General features: G+C 44.7%; 2 protein-coding genes across 3 annotated transcripts; one reads left to right on the forward strand and one right to left on the reverse strand.

The window, feature by feature from the left end:
- Nucleotides 1–1,006: 1,006 nt before the first annotated feature.
- Nucleotides 1,007–7,132, forward strand: LOC128469157 (oocyte zinc finger protein XlCOF7.1-like). Of its 2 annotated transcripts, none has more exons than XM_053450996.1 (2): nt 1,007–1,086; nt 4,978–7,132. In XM_053450996.1, exon 2 carries the CDS (start codon nt 5,163–5,165, stop codon nt 6,942–6,944), a length of 1,782 nt encoding a protein of 593 aa, XP_053306971.1. In that variant the 5' UTR covers nt 1,007–1,086; nt 4,978–5,162; the 3' UTR covers nt 6,945–7,132. The 2 variants fall into 2 exon arrangements, with proteins under 2 accessions (XP_053306971.1, XP_053306970.1); XM_053450995.1 differs by having other exon boundaries at nt 1,027–1,125.
- Nucleotides 7,133–12,830: 5,698 nt separating this feature from the next.
- Nucleotides 12,831–14,515, reverse strand: LOC128469166 (oocyte zinc finger protein XlCOF7.1-like). The gene has a single exon (XM_053451002.1). The coding sequence runs from the start codon at nt 14,352–14,354 to the stop codon at nt 12,861–12,863; it is 1,494 nt and encodes a 497-aa protein (XP_053306977.1). The 5' UTR covers nt 14,355–14,515; the 3' UTR covers nt 12,831–12,860.
- Between the last annotated feature and the right edge of the window lie 5,100 nt (nt 14,516–19,615).

Genomic DNA, 19,615 nt, shown 5'->3' on the forward strand with positions numbered 1-19,615 from the left:
TTGGACTGTCTGCAATATATATATATGTGTGTGTGTGTGTAAGGGCAGTGTATATGTGTGTGTGTGTGTGTGTGAGGGCAGTGTATGTGTATATGTGTGTGTAAGGGCAGTGTATGTGGATATGTGTGTGTGTGTAAGGGCAGTGTATGTGTATGTGTAAGGGCAGTGTATATATATATATATATATATATATATGTGTGTGTAAGGGCAGTGTATGTGTATATGTGTGTGTGTGTAAGGGCAGTGTATGTGTATATGTGTGTGTGTGTAAGGGCAGTGTATGTGTATATGTGTGTGTGTAAGGGCAGTGTATGTGTATATGTGTGTGTGCAAGGGCAGTGTATATATATGTGTGTGTGTGTAAGGGCAGTGTATGTGTGTGTATGTGTGTAAGGGCAGTGTGTGTGTAAGGGCAGTGTATGTGTATATGTCTGTGTGTGTGTAAGGGCAGTGTACGTATATATATATGTGTGTGTGTGTGTAAGGGTAGTGTGTATATGTATGTGTGTAAGGGCAGTGTATATATGTGTGTGTGCTGGGCTGGTATTAATATGAAGACCCTGCCATCCAGCACTGAAAGCGTTAATCAGTTGCCCGGATTGGGGTAACTCACCCTCTGAGGGGCAATCAGTGTTAATGGAGGGCAGGAAGGAGACAGACGGATGCCCAGCGGCCTCTCGCCCACCGACACAGGGCAGCTGCTCTCATATCCCGCAACAAGGTTGCCTGGGAAACGGGACAGGTTTTTGCATTTAGGGAAACATGGTTACTATACTTTGTAAAGTAGCATAAAAGAGCGGTGGAGTCATGGAACAGTCTGCCAGCGGTGGTAAGTAACATGTGTGATTTGTAATAAGTATCTGACGGTCACCTGCAGGAGAGACAGGCATGTAAATGGCCACACGGTGTGAGCTGCCGTCGGCCATCTTGGGAAGCAGGAGATGACGTCACGGGCCCACTTCAGGCAGGAAGTGATGATGTAAAATGAATCGCTGGTTTAGGCTACAGGCTGTGAAGGGAGCCGAACAACAAGAGCTTCTGCTGACTTTTTCCTCCCGTTCTGGGGGGGCAGATCTTGAGAACAGGGTCAGTGTGGAGGCTGGGGGTCGGGCATCTGCCCCGGGGGTAAGATCTGGGGTAGTTTAGTTGCAGGGGGGGGCAGTTGCTGTGCTTTGTGGGGTATATCTGGGGGATAGGTTAGTTACAGGGGGCAGTTGCTGTGCTGTGTGGGGTATATATGAGGTATCTGGGGAATAGTTTAGTTACAGGGGGCAGTTGCTGTGCTGTGTGGGGTATATATGGGGTATCTGGGGGGGTAGTTTAGTTACAGGGGGCAGTTGCTGTGCTTTGTGGGGTATATATGGGGTATCTGGGGGTAGTTTAGTTACAACGGCGCGCCCTTGCACCTTATACCTACGCGCCAGTCCCCGCGCGCACTCACACCTGACGCGCCCGTCCCCGCGCGCACTCACACCGACGCACCAGTCCTCGCGCGCACTCACACCTGACGCGCCCGTCCCCGCGCGCACTCACACCGACGCACCCGTCCTCGCTCACACTCACACCTGGCGCGCCCGTCCCCGCGCGCACTCACACCGACGCACCCGTCCTCGCTCACACTCACACCTTCCGCGCCCGCCCCCGCGCGCACTCACACCGACGCATCCGTCCTCGCTCACACCTGACGCACCCGTCCTCGCTCGCACTCATACCTGACGCGCCCGTCCCCGCGCGCACTCACACCGACGCATCCACATCGTGTAGCCTGTTTTCAACACATTTTGTGAGGATTTAGAGTTAAAAACTGAAAAATACAGCCGTTTAGGAAAGGTGGATGTTTTTCGCATTGGAAATCTACCCGAGTATGAAGGCCTGAGAAGATCTGCGCTTCTCAACTTCTCATTATAGGCTTTTATAGTTTTTAATGTAGAGGAGATGCGGTTTTTTTGGGGGGGCTAGGAATCCAGTGCTGCTGGGGGTCCAATGAATCCCCTCTGTAAGCGGTTGTCCAGTGGGGTCCAGGAATAGGGCTTTGGAATTAGCTTGGCTGATGTGAAAGCCCGTAGCTTCGCCGTATATTCCCAATATGTCCGGTGCAGAGTCATCTGGGGATAGGAAACATAAAGGGCATCGTCCCCAAATGCGGACGGTTCCTGTTCCCGACGACCTGCGGTAATGCCTGTAATATCAGGTGTATTAATTATGGCTCTCGACAAGGGGTGGAGCACTTCGGGGATAAGGGGTATCCCTGTCGCACCCACAGCTCATTGGAGAGGATTCCAGGCCGTTTGTTGTGATTACCGTAGTGGGATTGTTGTATTGGCCTCTTATTAACGTCGGGAAGGTTTGACCGACGTGCTGGTGCTTGATTATGCTGGGATGAGATTTAGTGAAGGTTGTGGCTGCCGATTCTTTTCTGATACCTTTTGACAGAGTGTCAGCCCTTAAGGAAGCCTAATTGTTGAGGACGTAAGATTTGGGGCAAAATCTAAATGATCCGCTTGTATATTTCTGGCTAGGATTTTTATGTCCTGATTGATAAGCGTGATAGGCCTGTAGGATGCTAGGAGTGTAGGGTCTTTGATAGGTTTGGGGATCAACATGGTTCTGGCTCTCGATGATTGAATGTCCAATGTCGTGCTCTGAATTTCTCTGTCTGTAATCTTGGCTTCTAAAATAGAGCGGTGTTCCGTTCTTTGTGTTCCGTTCTTTGTGTTCCATGGACATGTATAAGATGTCCTCTGAGGACCGCCTTGGCCGTTTTCCCCGAATAACATACGGTTGTCTAAATGTTCACTGTTATCATCTAGTGACCCCACGCGGATGTCGATAAGACCTTAAAGTCATCACTATTGGCCAACTGAGAGGGGAAGGTCCATCTTTTATTATATAGCCCGTTTGCAGGTCTAGGGACATGGTCTGAGATAACGATATTGCGTATGTCGATGTAACGTATAGAATGTAATAAGTGCCTCACCGATCGACCAACCTCCCAGGCCCATGCGGACCAAGGCACCAAGACCAACAAAGACATAGGTCAAGGTGCAGTCGTCTGGACGACATGTATGTGGGTTTAATCTTTGGTAGTGAGATGGTTGACCCACCAAGGGTCAATGAGATTAAGGTTGTATAGAAGCCAGTTAACACCTTCAATATGTGGGGATGGGTTCTGTCCGGTTCTGTCCAGTCTAGGGTCTAGTACAGAGTTTAAATCTCCCCCTGTGATCATGCAAAGGGTATACAGTTAGCATTTCATACAAGGCACAGTAAAAATGATTGGATAGCTTGGGGCATAAATATTGACCAGGAGTAGGTGTCTCAGATCAACCGTAACATCCAGAATGATATATGTACCGTTGTCATCTGTGATGTTGTCATGAATTGTGTATGGTAGGGATCTGTGTAATAGAATTGCCACCCCCTTGGTTGAGTGTGGTATGAGGCTGAGATACAGTCAGAGCAGATCCACCTGTATTCCTCCGCTGAGTCTCCTGGATAAATGTGATGTGTGGTTTGGATTTCTTAAGGTAATTGGTAACCAGCTTGCTTTTTGAGGGGTGTATTGACGCTGTTCACATTCTTTAGCTGATTGGGTACTGTAACTCTGTTTGTCGCGGTGTGTGAATTTTGTTATGTTGGTGTGGAAGTGGTTAGGGTTGTAGTGATGTTCGGTGTTTGGTATCCTCGTGTCCCAGAGCCTGAGGAGACACCAGCATGACTGGACTGATGGTGATGACCCCATGTATACCATGTGTGAGAGAGTTACAATAACAAAAACTGGAAACAAAACTATTAACAATCATGAATACAAAACCATAATTCCAGGAGGGAATAGTTGCGGAGAGTGTCTGCACGGTGATTGAGGTCTAAGTTTGGTTTTCCTTAAGCTGTCTCCCCTTCTTGCTGTTGGGGACCCGCTGGTCTATGAAATTGCTCGCTTCATCGGTGAGTCGGAGAGAAAAGTCTGGTTGAACTGGATTTGGTGTGTAGAATTTACAGTGAATTCTTTTCTGTTGGCTGTCAGTCAAGCAGAGTAATCTTGGAATATAAGAATTTTGTGAGAGGCAAATGTCCCTTTCAACATCTTCCTGTATTCATTAAGAATGTTTTTTTTTGTTGTTTTTTGTCCAGAAGTAGCCTGATAACTGGACTGGGGCCAGAGTCTGGGGCCTTGTTCTTTGTCGGTGTGCCCTCTAAGACACTATCGGATTGGGCAATTTAAAGGTATTTGTCAGCCACTTGCTAAGAACTTGATTAAGACGTTGAGGTCTGATACTCTCCGGTGTGTTAATAGATCTGACGTTATTTCTGCAGGTTCATCAACTTTTGCCATCAAAGTTTGGCGGTGTTGTGTTGAGCTGACCTTTCTTGGGTTTGTCTTATCGTATCTTCCGCATCACTCTGCCTCTGTTCCAATTCTTTCATTTTGAAATTTGGCCCAGTGTTGATTCCATTGCTGGTGAGATCCTCGAAGCACGGGTCAAAGAGCGGCCAAAGCAGGTGTTGCCACCTCAGCTGCTGTCTCGGTAGCAGACGTTCGAGGTTGTGTAAGAGGCGTGATATCTTCGTCCTCTAGAAGTGGAGAGGCGGGTGAGGCACTGTCCGCGGCCACGTCGTTGGGTTTAGCTTTTGGTTGTAATTTGTCTTTGCGGCCAGTTGGATGGGTGTTCCCCCCAGAAGTCAGTTACTGAACTTCTTGGAACAAACCATGTCACCCCTTCTAAAAGAAGTAAAAAACCGCGTCTACTCCCCTGCAGAGTCTTCTAAATCCAGTTTAGATCAGGAACCACCATCCTGGGGGGGGGGGGTAACAAAGCAGGTTAATAGATAATAGCGTAACTGAATGTTTCCCTTAAATTGGGTTGAAAGTGAGGTTTATATCAAAATCAAATAAATGAATGTATTAAGTTCATGTAATTCAAGAATCAGTGTATCAAGATGACTTCAATCTTTTTTTTTTTTTTTTTTTTTTTTAAGGCCTCTTGAAGGATAAATATCCATCACATACTTTATGTACATTTCGATCACAATCTTTGATGGAAGCTCTTCTCGCACAGGATCATTCTCAGATCGTCATGTTTATTGAGGAATCTAGAACCATTCAAGGGAACTGAAGATCCTGTACAAGTTCTGAGTAGATCTTGCGCTGCGCTCGTACGCAGATGGCCGAGCAGGCAGCGGAGGAAACGTTTACATGCCCTGAATGCGGAAAATGTTTCATCACAAAATCAAAACTCGCCAAACATAAGCAGATCCACAAAGGAAAGAAGCATTTCAAATGTCAAGAATGCGGGAAATGCTTGACCACAAAGGTTGGGCTTGATAATCACGAGAGAAAGCACAGCGGGATGAAGCCGTTTGCGTGTCTGGAATGTCAGAAATGTTTCTTCACAAAGTACGAACTTGTTGTTCACGAGCGATGTCACACGGGAGAGAAGCCTTATGCGTGTTCAGAATGCGACAAAAGTTTCATCACGCAATCCGCGCTAACCAGGCATTTGCCGACTCACACCGAGGAGAAGCCATTCTCGTGTTTGGAATGCGGGAAATGTTTCTCTAGAAAGGTCGTGCTTAGAAATCACGAGAGGAAGCACAGCGGCGTGAAGCCATATCCGTGTCTGGAATGTGGGAAATGTTACTTGACAAAGTACGAGCTTGTTATTCACGAGCGATATCACACGGGGGAGAGGCCGTTTGCATGTGCTCACTGCCCAAAATGTTTTACTACGAAGTCGAGGCTTAATAGACACGAGAGGTTTCACACCGAGACACCATTTGCCTGTCCCGAGTGTGGAAAATGTTTCATCACAAAACAGGGACTTACCCGACATGAGCGGCTTCACACGGGGGAGAAACCCTTCGCGTGTTCGGAGTGCGGGAAATGTTTCATCACGAAGCCCGAGCTCGATAGACATAAAGGATTTCACGTAGGGTTAAAGCCGTTTGGATGTTCTGAATGCGGAAAGTGTTTCTATACAAAAGCTCATCTTAACAAACATAAGCAATATCACACGGGGGAGAAGCCCTTCGCGTGTTCAGAATGCGAAAAGTGTTTTATCACAAGGACGGAGCTCAACAGACACCTGCGATGCCACACAGGAGAGAGACCTTTTTCATGTCTTCTGTGCGCAAAAAGCTTTTATACAAGTGAAAATCTCAGCAAACACAAGCGGACTCACACCGGGGAGAAGCCGTTCGCGTGTTCGGAATGCGGGAAACGCTTTTCCAGAAAGGCTCTGCTCGACAATCACGAGAAGAAGCACAGCGGGGTGAAGCCGTTCCCATGTCTGGAATGCGGGAAATGTTTCTTCACAAAGTACGAACTTGATATCCATGAGCAGAATCACACGGGAGAGAAGCGATTTGCGTGTCCGGAATGCGGGAAAAGCTTTTCCAGAAAGACTGTGCTTGATAACCATCAGAAGAAGCACAGCGGGGTGAAGCCGTTCGCGTGTCTGGAATGCGGCAAATGTTTCTTCACAAAGTATGAAGCTATTATTCATGAACAGAGTCACACGGGAAAGAAGCCTCACGTGTGTTCCCACTGCCCGAAATGTTTCACCGCAAAGTCAAAGCTTATAAGACACGAGAGAATTCACACCGGAGAGAGACCGTTTCCGTGCGCTGAATGCGGGAAACGTTTTCATACGAAAGAACACCTCAGGGAGCACGAGCGGAGACACAAGGGGGAGAAGCCATTTTCATGTTCCGCGTGTGAAAGATGTTTCGTCACAAAGGCCTTGCTAATTAGACATGAAATATATCACACGGGAGTGAAGCCGTTTGCCTGCTCTGTATGCGGAAAAGGTTTCTGTACGAAGCCCGAACTCAACAGACACCTGAGATTTCACACAGGAGAGAGACCCTTTCCGTGTCTCGTGTGCGAGAAACGATTTTACACGAAAGAACATCTCAAAAAACACGTGCAGAGACACACGCGATAGAAGCCGGTCGCGTGTTGTGAACGTGGAAGAGGTACTAACTCAAAAAGACAACGTTAGTATCCTTTCACTAAGGAGACAAATAATTTGATATAACGGGTGGGGAGCTGTCCTCAGAATTTATGTGTCTGTTAGTATGTTCTGTTTGGAATTAAACTTATAAGTAATAAAAATACTACACGCGGAGCGCACACGGTGCAGAGATGTCCTGCTTTATCTGAACATAAAATACCACGCATGTTCATTAACGTCCACGTACACAGCTCTCACACTAACCCGGTGTACTCCATCTACCCCGATTTACAGAAGAGGGGAAAGGAGTCATAAGGTGTGCATATGGGAGGATCATAAGGACAAGTGATAGGAGGCCCAGGCATTTAGCCGGTACCGGGCCCCATGATTTTTGATGGTGGCCCTGGTCACTTGGTATTTGCAATGAAGTATTTTGTTAGAAAGTAGAAAGTGCGACGGCATAACATTGAGATCTTGGTCAGAAAAAGTAGCGCTGGAGAGCTTGATAGGCTCCGGCTCACATCAGGTATTTAGAGGAATATTTTCACATCCCTGACAGCATACCCCTCCTCCCCCATCATTCCCATCCACCAACACCACCATCCCCACCAATCTTCATACCCTCAATATTCTCATCATCTCCATACACGCCCAGCATTATGGTGCCATCATCTTTATAACCTCCCCCAGCATGCCATCCTTCATATACACACACATTCATTTCCTCACATCCGCGGCCTCAGAAGCAGGGGGGTTGTACAGATAAAATCAAGTGACATCATCACAAAAGCATTGGCACGCATATGTACACAGGCAAAATCTTACATCATACAATATCATATATTATATACAATATATGGGCAAAGACTGACATCTAATGACCATGACTGGCACTACAGGCATTACCTCAGGGCTGTGCAGGACCAATCGGCATGTTCTAACATAACCCATTGGATAAAGTTATTACCCAATTACAAGAATGTTTAGGATGAGAAGGAGGATTTTACCCTGACACAGATCATTTATCACACATTATTCATATACTACACCACAAAGAAAAATGGATGCCAATAAATGGGATGGAGGTGGGGAGAACCCATCAGAATTATTTGCAGACGGTAACGTTTTTTTGCAAAGAACTAGTTTTATTATTCATGAATTCATACAGGTATATAAGTTATTCGGATACAGAAGACTTTGTTGAACAGGCAGCGTATCTTAAAACTTTGCCAAAAGCTGGTGGTAAAACTAGTGCATGAAAAGTATTAAAATACCACAATTTGAAATACTCTGGAATGTCTCGTTTTCACAAATATACTTGCCATCAAAGTTATTCCACCCCCATTGCAAATCAGGTTTATTGTCAAACTTTGCAGCTGTTTGCAAAGATTTTCAGCTGTTTGCAATGAACAAATCAAACAAAAGTAATTGGAGTAGCTCAACGCGACGAATGCTTCACGTGGTTTCCCCAAATTACACTGAAACTGCAACTTATGACTTACCTATGACCTGCTACAAACGAGATGCATTGCCAGACACCAGCTTCTGGCAGCGTTCCTGAGGAATATTCTTGGGTTTGCGTGCTGCGACCGCCGTCTTCAAATCCCACCAGAGATTTTCTATGGGGTTCAAGTCAGGTGACTGCGATGGCCATTGTAGAATCTTCCAGGAACGTCTTCTGCAACCAAGCCGCGCCGCCCAACGGCCGTGCCGCAGCTCTTCGTCCCACCTCTTTTAAGAGTAAATTTCAATTGTGTTGATCTATCCCTGCTATGCAATGTTTCCATACATTATTTATGTATGTAGTTATGTAGGTTTGTATGTGTTATGCAATGGATCTATACATGCAAGTACTGTTTCACGTGTGGTTTATTTGATCTAGACGTATTTTTTTCTGCGTGGAGCGGGTTCCAAGGAAATGCTTGCATAGGGTCCAATTTTATCAATATAAAATGAATTAGCAGTAGGGTCTAATATTTATATATATTGGCAGCAGGGTCTAATATTAATTTAGATCAGCAGCAGGGGCTGTGATAAAATATGCAGATTGAAATAAGAGAAAATAACACAAAACCTTTACTTTTCCTCTCACTGTTTTCTAGGCCTATAAAGTTTTTTCCTCTGAAGTGACTACAAATTCAGAAGGCCGTTTTATCTCTGTATAAGTAAACATTAAATAAATAAATTTATTACTACAGTAAGTACAGTGCACACACCGACACCCAGACACACACACCAGGACAGGTTCTGCCACGCCGACACACACACACACACACACACACACACCCCAGGACAGGCTCTGACACACAGACACACCAGGACAGGCTCTGCCACACAGACACCAAAACATTCATACCAGGACAGGCTCTGTCACACAGACACAACCAAGTACACACCAGGAAAGGCTCTACCACACCGATACCAAAACACACACCAGGACAGGCTCTGCCACACACCCAAATACACACCAGGAAAGGCTCTGCCACACAGACACCCAAATACACACCAGGAAAGGCTCTGCCACACAGACACCCAAATACACACCAGGAAAGGCTCTGCCACACAACACCCAAACACACACATCAGGACAGGTCTAGTGAACAGCTGATCACAGTAGGAATTAGACAGGGAAGAGCAGCCGATCACATCCCTGATGTCTACCCTTTTCCTGAAGGAAAATGTGGCTAAGCTTCATCATGGAAGCTGCCCTTCTCAGTTATATAACCCATTAACACGATGTGTAGTTGCTGCCCCTGCTAGAGTCTGTCTTCAAGAACCGGGCCGGGGAGGAAATCCGATCTCCGTGTTGTCGTGGATCCAAATGATTAGAGTGATTATAGAGTTTCATAGATCCGGCCCGGACTAGCCATAGAGCAGCACACAAAGTATAAGGGGTTTGGGCCCCTTACCTCCAGTGAAGGGTAATATTAATGTAACTGAATGCAAAGACATTTTAGACAATTTTATGCTATCCCATTTTTGGCCCCAGATCGATAAAGATCCTTCGTGTTCCCTCATGACCCCTGTGATTGGTGAGTTTAGTGCTGAGGAACTCAAGTGGCCTCGCAGAACCTTACCCACAACCCTGCTGAACACCAGGAAGCCATTCGCGAGCAGGGCCTTCTCGACCAATCAGAACCTGACAGCGTTGTGGACACTCTCCATACATTTCTGCCCTCATAAGCAAATAGTCTCCTACTCGATCCTTACATTCTTCCCATGGGCTGAGGCTCTCCTCCTCACTTATCACCTCTTCCTTTTCCCCGTCTACAAGATTTCACTCGGGCCGCCCCATATCTCTGGAATCTGCTTCCACCGAACCTTCAGCATTCACCCTCCCTCCCGACATTCAATAAATGCCTCAAAACCCACTTCTTCAGAGAAGCCGCGCCATCTTATCTGCTAGAACCTCCTTGCCCCTGATACGTCCACCACACTACCTCTCGCCTTTTCTCTGTGCCTTATGTTTGTCACCCCATTCCCTCTAGATTGTAAGCTTGCGAGCAGGACTCTCTCCACCTAATGTATCGATTTGTCTTAGTCTGTCACTTCTCGTCTTGTCAGACCCGTTGAATATATGTATTGTATTAAGCGCTGCGTAGATTGCTGGCGCTATATAAATAAAAGATAATAATAATACTGTGCTCGCTGTTAAGTTTTGCAGTCACTCAAGGGTTTTTCTGCTCCATCCAGGTAGTGTGACCAATGATCCTTTAATTCCAGTGTTGTCGCTGGGAACATTCATCACCTTCGCTATCTTTTTGTATCTCTTAGCTTTTCGGACCATTTGTATTTCTAGCATGCAGTCTAACGTGACACTCAATAAACCCCTCCGTGGTTCAGGTATTTCATGTGTTGCAGCTAAAGCGCACCTGGTGCAACTAATGAAGCTCTTGATTAGTTGCATCAGGGCTTTTGCTCGAGACAACATCTGTTTTGCATATTTGTGATGTTGTGAGGGATTCTATGCAAAGAGTTGAACAATTCTGAAACTGGAGAAGTAATTATAAGTTGCATATTCAGTTGAATTTGTGGAAACCGCTTGAAGCATTTGTTGTGTTTCAATTGGTTTTGTTTGATTGCAAACAGGTGAGTCTATAAAAAACTTTTTTGCAATGGGGATTGAATAATTTTGATTGAAAATGTATATGGTCTGATGGGGTAAATTGAATTGTCCAGCTTCAAAGATGTCCCAAATAGGACATGGGGACAAAATAACCAGATTTGGGAAAACAACTAAAATGGTTTTGAAATAGCAAAATGCTACTAGCACTAATTGACCTATAATAATAAAAAAGACAAATCCATAAAAACATTGGGTTATTCTCATGGCAAATACTGGAATCCATTTAGCTGGGGGGTTTTCATTAGCTTTTGTAGATGAGTAAAAGAGTCAACTTTTTTCAAATGTGTTTTTTGTTTATAATTATTTTGATGGTTTCATCTAATTTATGGAATCTCCTGAAAGAACCCCAATATATAAGCTTGTTCACAAAATGAGAAATTAAAGCTAAAAAATAAAACCCTAAAAATGTTATAACCGCCTCGGTCACAAGGGGATGACAATTTAAAACAGCTCTGTCCTTTAGCAGGTAAATCTATTTTTATATTTAAATACACAATTATGATTTATCGTCATGTGTACGATGTTTAATGATGGAACACGAGCCTCTGTTGTGGGTAGAATCATATTCTTATTCCCAGCACAATAATATCTATCATTTTTCTAACGCAATTTATATAAATTTAACTCAAATCGGTTTAATCTAACTGCCCTTATGCGAGTGTTGTTGATACAAACATGGAACGATAACCTGGAGTTTGTTAAATGACCTAAAAGTTAGAATAATGACATAAAAAACTGGTCTCTGACATGGAGACAGATACAGGCCACACTGAAGAGATGGTTATTATGGGTAACAGATGTCAGCACAGAGTAAATCCCATTCTTTTATGAGTTCGTCCATTCATAATAACCACACGGTCTTGAAATATTCTTAGAAATCTTTGTGTTTTAGACAAACTCCCTAAAGCTTTTGCCGCCGAATCAGCTGAAGGACACCCCATTTATAACCAAGGCAGAAGACACCCGACTTTCCTCCTGCCCGTCAAGTCATTCTTGTAACACTTTTCAAGCTCGTATACCTTCGAGAACAATTCATACAAATAAGTTAAAATGTGGACTATATATTTTACTTTTTTTTTATATTTGATTTATTTAGAAAAAAAAAAAATGGCTATGAAAATTTAACACTTGCAACAGATAAAGACCACCCGAGCCCAACGTAGTCTTCCTATTTCTAAAAATCAATATAAAACCTCAGATTATGAATTATAGTAATTAGGAAATGTAACAAATAACTGATTCTCGTGACTTTTTATTCCGACGGGATTGTGAAAAATCCGGTTCTTTCAGGACGAGACCCAACCGTACAGAGAACGGCCGACCTCCTCGCGGCGTAAATGTTATTTTTATTCAGCTATCGCTTCTCCTAACAAAATCTACGGGTCAGAAAATCAATTCAGATCTGACCATGCGCTAGGATTTAAAAAAATACTCGTCCATGTGTAATAATCCTCATATACTCAACCCCGATCATCGCGTAATATCCTCATTGCAATATCACAGGTCAAGAGTAACTTCACAAACCACTTTTTCTTATGTAAAGTCTTGTTGTAGATGCTTCTGTTCCACCAGGACCGGCTCTGTTAACGATAGAGCTCCATCCTCTTGCGGAGGGACTCATGGACATTCTCAGGAATGATGCCGCTGTATTCTTTTGTATTAATCTCCTGTGCACATTAGTATCTAATAAAGTGATTATTTGTACCACGGGTGTGTTTTTTTCCCTTTATGCATGAATTTGTTCATCTCCGTTATATTTCTCTAGGCAAATTCTCCCTTTCCTATGGGCGTTTTCTCGTGTCTACTCTGTCAATGACATGAAATGATTTCTCTCCCGTATGAATTCGCTGGTGCCTACTCAGACCTGGTGTCGTGCTAAAAGATTTTCCGCACTCAGGACACCCAAATGGTTTCTCCCCCGTGTGAACGAGCTCGTGATTTTTCAGGCTTGTTGTTGAGCTAAAGCATTTTCCGCACTCAGGACACCCAAATGGCTTCTCCCCCGTGTGAATTAGCTCATGCCTTTTCAGGCTTGTTGTTGAGCTAAAGCACTTCCCACACTCAGAGCACCCGAATGGCTTCTCTCCCGTGTGAGTTCGCTCATGCCTTCTCAGCTGTGGCTTTCTGGTAAAACACTTCCTGCATTCAGAACACTCAAAGGGCTTCTCTCCCGTGTGAATTCTCACATGCTCATCGACCTCCGTCTTTGTGTTAAAATATTTCCCGCATTCAGAACATGCGAATGGTAGATCTCCCGTGTGATATCGTTCGTGCTGCTTGAGATGTGCGTTTCTGTAAAAACGTTTCCCGCATTCAGAACACGCAAACGGTTTCTCCCCCGTGTGACAGCGCTCGTGTATTATAAGATTGAACTTTGTGGTTAAACATTTTCCACATTCAGAACACTCAAAAGGCTTCTCTCCCGTGTGAATTCGCTCATGCGTTCTCAGCTGCGACTGTGAGCGTAAACATTTCCCGCATTCTGAACACACGAATGGTTTCTCTTCTGCGTGACATTGTTTATGTATTAGAAGTTTTGCCTTTGCGGCAAAACATTTCCCGCATTCAGGGCACCCAAACGGTTTGACTCTCATGTGAGTTCTCAGATGTTCATTGACCTCCAACTTCGTGCCGAAGCTTTTTCTGCATTCCTGACATGCAAATGGTTTGTCGCCTGTGTGATATTTCTTGTGTACGGTGAGCTCTGACTTACTGGTAAAACATTTCCCGCATTCAGGACACGTAAACTGTTTCTCTTCCGTGTGATGTCGTTCATGTACGACAAGATTTGACTTTGTGGTAAAACGTTTCCCACATTCAGAACACGCAAACGGCTTCTCCCCCGTGTGACATCGGTTATGTACGACAAGCTTCGACTTTGCGGTGAAACATTGCCCGCATTCCGGACACGCAAATGGCTTCTCTCCCGTGTGAATCCTCAGATGTTCGTTGACCCCTGACTTTGATCTGAAACATTTTCCGCATTCGGAACACGCGAACGGCTTCTCTCCTGTGTGACACATCTCGTGCTGCTTGAGATGTGATTTTACAGAAAAACGTTTTCCACATTCCGGACACCCGAACGGCCTCTCTCCCGTGTGGATTCTCTCGTGTCTACTAAGATATGTCATTGTGATGAAACGTTTCCCGCACACGGAACACGCATACAGTTTGTCCCCGGTGTGAATTCTCTCGTGTATTTTCAGATATCTTTTTTGTGTGAAACGTTTCCCACACTCGGAACACGGAAAGGTTTTCTCTGCTGTTTGATCCATTTCTGTACGGCTGAGATTGGATCCAAAGTATCCAGAACCTCAAATTTCTATGAATGTTTCTATTTTGCTCACTAAACACTTTATCCACCGGAGATTGGGGTTCCTCGGCTGCGAGTGGCGGCACTTTTATCCCCAAACTCCTCGTTACGGATCGTTTCAGGATTTTCCTTGTGATTATATTTCTATCTTCAAACTCCGTGAGGAGAGAGATGACGCAGGAGAAGATCTTCCATCTATGTGGTCGGAATGTCTGGTTATTCGGAATATTTACACTCCTTAAAGAAAAAGATTGAATTAAATTATTTGAGAACATGTTAAAATATTATTTAAAAAACAGAGAATTGGTGAAAAGACACAGTTTCTGGTAATGGGGTATTTTCTAGTTGGGCGTTTCGAGTCGACTCCCCCGAGGTTCTGTCTTTGGTCTCATTCTTTTCAGTTTAATTATCAGAGTTCGGGAACAGGGTCCGGAACGCGATATCTGAATGTTTAAAAGATGAAACCAAACTAAGTAAGGAAATTACATCAGAAATGCACGTGGATAAAAAAAGTAAATATGATAGTTAAATGGTCTTCTACGAAGAAGGATCTGGAAATAAAGAAAACAACTAGGATTTCCCCAAATGCATTATTTACATTTATCAACATTAATCTGACGCACTGTTGATCGCTCTAGTGGTTTACTAAAATCACTCGCCATTTGTCTTGTTCATCCCAGGAATGGCCGTCCCCGCTGTAGACGTTTGTATCGTACTTCACCATTAAGACCTTCGGAAATATCACTATTACAGAGCCCGGGCCCCAGACCTTCCTCTCAGTTGTGCGCTATTTTTGAGAGAGAGGAGTGGGGGCTTTATGGCTTCCATGAATAAAGAGTTGATAAATTGGGATACGAATTATTATATCAGTCATTGTCTTGGCACATGTGTCACACGTATGTGCATTTGTGTCACGCATCCTCAGCTCTATGAGGACGAAGGCTCTGTGGCCGGGGCCTTAGCACTTCTGCCCCCATTTTATCTGCGGTAGAGGGAATAAGTGGTGGGGATTTGAACCACTGGATAAAACATAAGGAGGGCACTGAAGTAACCTTACACACGGATCTTTAGAGTGTGCACTAACATACTCTACCACAATACAGTAACACCCACTCAAACTAACACCATGCACTAACATACTCTACCACCATACAGTAACACACACACTCATCCTAACACCATGCACTAACATACTCTACCACCATACAGTAACACCCACTCATCCTAACACCATGCACTAACATACTCTACCACCATACAGTAACACACTCATGCTAACACCTTGCACTAACATACTCTACCACCATACAGTAACACACACTCATCCTAACACCATGCACTCACATACTCTACCACCATACAGTAACACACACTCATCCTAACACCATGCACTAACATACTCTACCACCATACAGTAACACCCACTCATCCTAACACCATGCACTAACATACTCTACATCATACAGTAACACACACTCATCCTAACACCATGCACTAACATACTCTACCACCATACAGTAACACCCACTCATCCTAACACCATGCACTAACATACTCTACCACCATACAGTAACACCCACTCATCCTAACACCATGCACTAACATACTCTACCACCATACAGTAACACACACTCATCCTAACACCATGCACTAACATACTCTACCACCATACAGTAACACACACACTCATCCTAACACCATGCACTAACATACTCTACCACCATACAGTAACACACACTCATCCTAACACCATGCACTAACATACTCTACCACCATACAGTAACACCCACTCATCCTAACACCATGCACTAACATACTCTACCACCATACAGTAACACACACTCATCCTAACACCATGCACTAACATACTCTACCACCATACAGTAACACACACACTCATCCTAACACCATGCACTAACATACTCTACCACCATACAGTAACACACACTCATCCTAACACCATGCACTAACATACTCTACCACCATACAGTAACACACACTCATCCTAACACCATGCACTAACATACTCTACCACCATGCACTAACATACTCTACCATCATACAGTAACACACACTCATCCTAACACCATGCACTAACATACTCTACCACCATACAGTAACACACACACTCATCCTAACACCATGCACTAACATACTCTACCACCATACAGTAACACACACTCATCCTAACACCATGCACTAACATACTCTACCACCATACAGTAACACACACTCATCCTAACACCATGCACTAACATACTCTACCACCATGCGCTAACATACTCTACCATCATACAGTAACACACACTCATCCTAACACCATGCACTAACATACTCTACCACCATACAGTAACACACTCATCCTAACACCATGCACTAACATACTCTACCACCATACAGTAACACACACATCCTAACACCATGCACTAACATACTCTACCACCATACAGTAACACACACACTCATCATTACACCATGCACTAACACACTCTACCACCATACAGTAACACACACTTATCCTAACACCATGCACTAACATACTCTACATCATACAGTAGCACACACATCCTAACACCATGCACTAACATACTCTACATCATACAGTAGCACACACATCCTAACACCATGCACTAACATACTCTACATCATACAGTAACACACACATCCTAACACCATGCACTCACATACTCTACCACCATACAGTAACACACACTCATCCTAACACCATGCACTAACACACTCTGCCACCATACAGTAACACACACATCCTAACACCATGCACTCACATACTCTACCACCATACAGTAACACCCACTCATCCTAACACCATGCACTAACATACTCTACCACCATACAGTAACACACTCATGCTAACACCTTGCACTAACATACTCTACCACCATACAGTAACACACTCATGCTAACACCATGCACTAACATACTCTACCACCATACAGTAACACACTCATCCTAACACCATGCACTAACATACTCTACCACCATACAGTAACACCCACTCATCCTAACACCATGCACTAACATACTCTACCACCATACAGTAACACACACTCATCCTAACACCATGCACTAACATACTCTACCACCATACAGTAACACACACTCATCCTAACACCATACAGTAACACACACATCCTAACACCATGCACTAACACACTCTACCACCATACAGTAACACACACTCATCCTAACACCATGCACTAACACACTCTGCCACCATACAGTAACACACTCATCCTAACACCATGCACTAACATACTCTACCACCATACAGTAACACCCACTCATCCTAACACCATACAGTAACACACACACTCATCCTAACACCATGCACTAACATACTCTACCACCATATAGTAACACCCACTCATCCTAACACCATGCACTAACATACTCTACCACCATACAGTAACACACTCATCCTAACACCATGCACTAACATACTCTACCACCATACAGTAACACCCACTCATCCTAACACCATGCACTAACATACTCTACCACCATACAGTAACACACTCATCCTAACACCATGCACTTACACACTCTACCACCATACAGTAACACACACACTCATCCTAACACCATGCACTAACATACTCTACCACCATATAGTAACACACACTCATCCTAACACCATGCACTAACATACTCTACCACCATACAGTAACACACACTCATGCTAACACCATGCACTAACATACTCTACCACCATACAGTAACACACACTCATCCTAACACCATACAGTAACACACACATCCTAACACCATGCACTAACATACTCTACCACCATACAGTAACACACACTCATCCTAACACCATGCACTCACATACTCTACCACCATACAGTAACACACACTCATCCTAACACCATGCACTAACACACTCTGCCACCATGCACTAACACACTCTGCCACCATGCACTAACACACTCCCTCCCATCCCTCTACCCACTGCCTCTGTACTCTCAAAGTCTTGTACCCACTACTTCTGAGAACCCCCAGGTTGTCCCTATTCTTAAGTATTCACCTTTGGGCTCACACAGTGGATCGTAGCCCTGTAGCCACTACTTCTGGACGTCCTGACAACGTGCTGCACGGCGCATGCTCCTCCCACAACCAACCCGGAAATGACCGCGGTAACGCTTCTACGAGCGGATGTGATATCGGAGGAAGCGGATGTACAGGACAGCCATCTTTGTTTCAGGAAGTAAAGAAATGCAAATATCTGCACGATGTGAGCTGCCGGCGGCCATGTTTGGAAGCAGGAGATGACGTAATCGGACACTTCTATCAGGAAGTGATGATGCAATGAAAAATCACACATTGAGTCTGTGAAAGGAGCCACTAAACGAGAGCCTGTACCGGATTTGTCTTTCGCTCCGGTCGGATAGCTGTCCCGGGGGTAAGATCTGAAATTCAGGTGTATCTGGGGGTAGTTTAGTTACAGGGGGCAGTTGCTGTGCTGTGTGGGGTATATATGGGGTATCTGGGGGTGGTTTAGTTACAGGGGCAGTTGCTGTGCTGCGTGGGGTATCTGGGGGTGGTTTAGTTACAGGGGCAGTTGCTGTGCTGTCTGGGGTATATATGAGGGTAGTTTAGTTACAGGGGGCAGTTGCTGTGTGGGGTATATATGGAGTATCTGGGGGGTAGTTTAGTTACAGGGGGCAGTTGCTGTGCTGTGTGGGGTATATATGGTGTATCGGGGGGGTAGTTTAGTTACAGGGGGCAGTGCTGTGTGGAGTATATATGGAGTATCTGGGGGGTAGTTGCAGTTGCTGTGCTGTGTGGGGTATATATGGGGTATCTGGGGGTAGTTTAGTTATGGGGGGCAGTGCCGTGTGGGGTATATATGGGGTATCTGGGGGTAGTTTAGTTACGGGGCAGTTGCTGTGCCGTGTGGGGTATATATGGGGTATCTGGGGGTAGTTTAGTTACAGGGGGCAGTTGCTGTGTGGGGTCTATATGGGGTATCTGGGAAATAAATTGTTGTATTAACCTCAGCCTCTTCTGCTGGGAGGCTGTTCCACTTTGGTATTTTGCTTTGCTTTGCTTTGCTTTGCTTTGGGCTGCGCATGGTCTGTTCTTGTATGTATCTGGATCAGTCGCCTCACCTCAGCACCACTATATAACTGCAGAGATCCGCAAAGTGCCAAAAACCACCTCCCGCTTCCTGACACTAATACACCCTGCTTGCTTTTTCCA

The sequence above is a fragment of the Spea bombifrons genome, chromosome 11 (genome assembly GCF_027358695.1).
Source record: "Spea bombifrons isolate aSpeBom1 chromosome 11, aSpeBom1.2.pri, whole genome shotgun sequence".
Lineage (NCBI taxonomy): Eukaryota > Metazoa > Chordata > Amphibia > Anura > Pelobatidae > Spea > Spea bombifrons.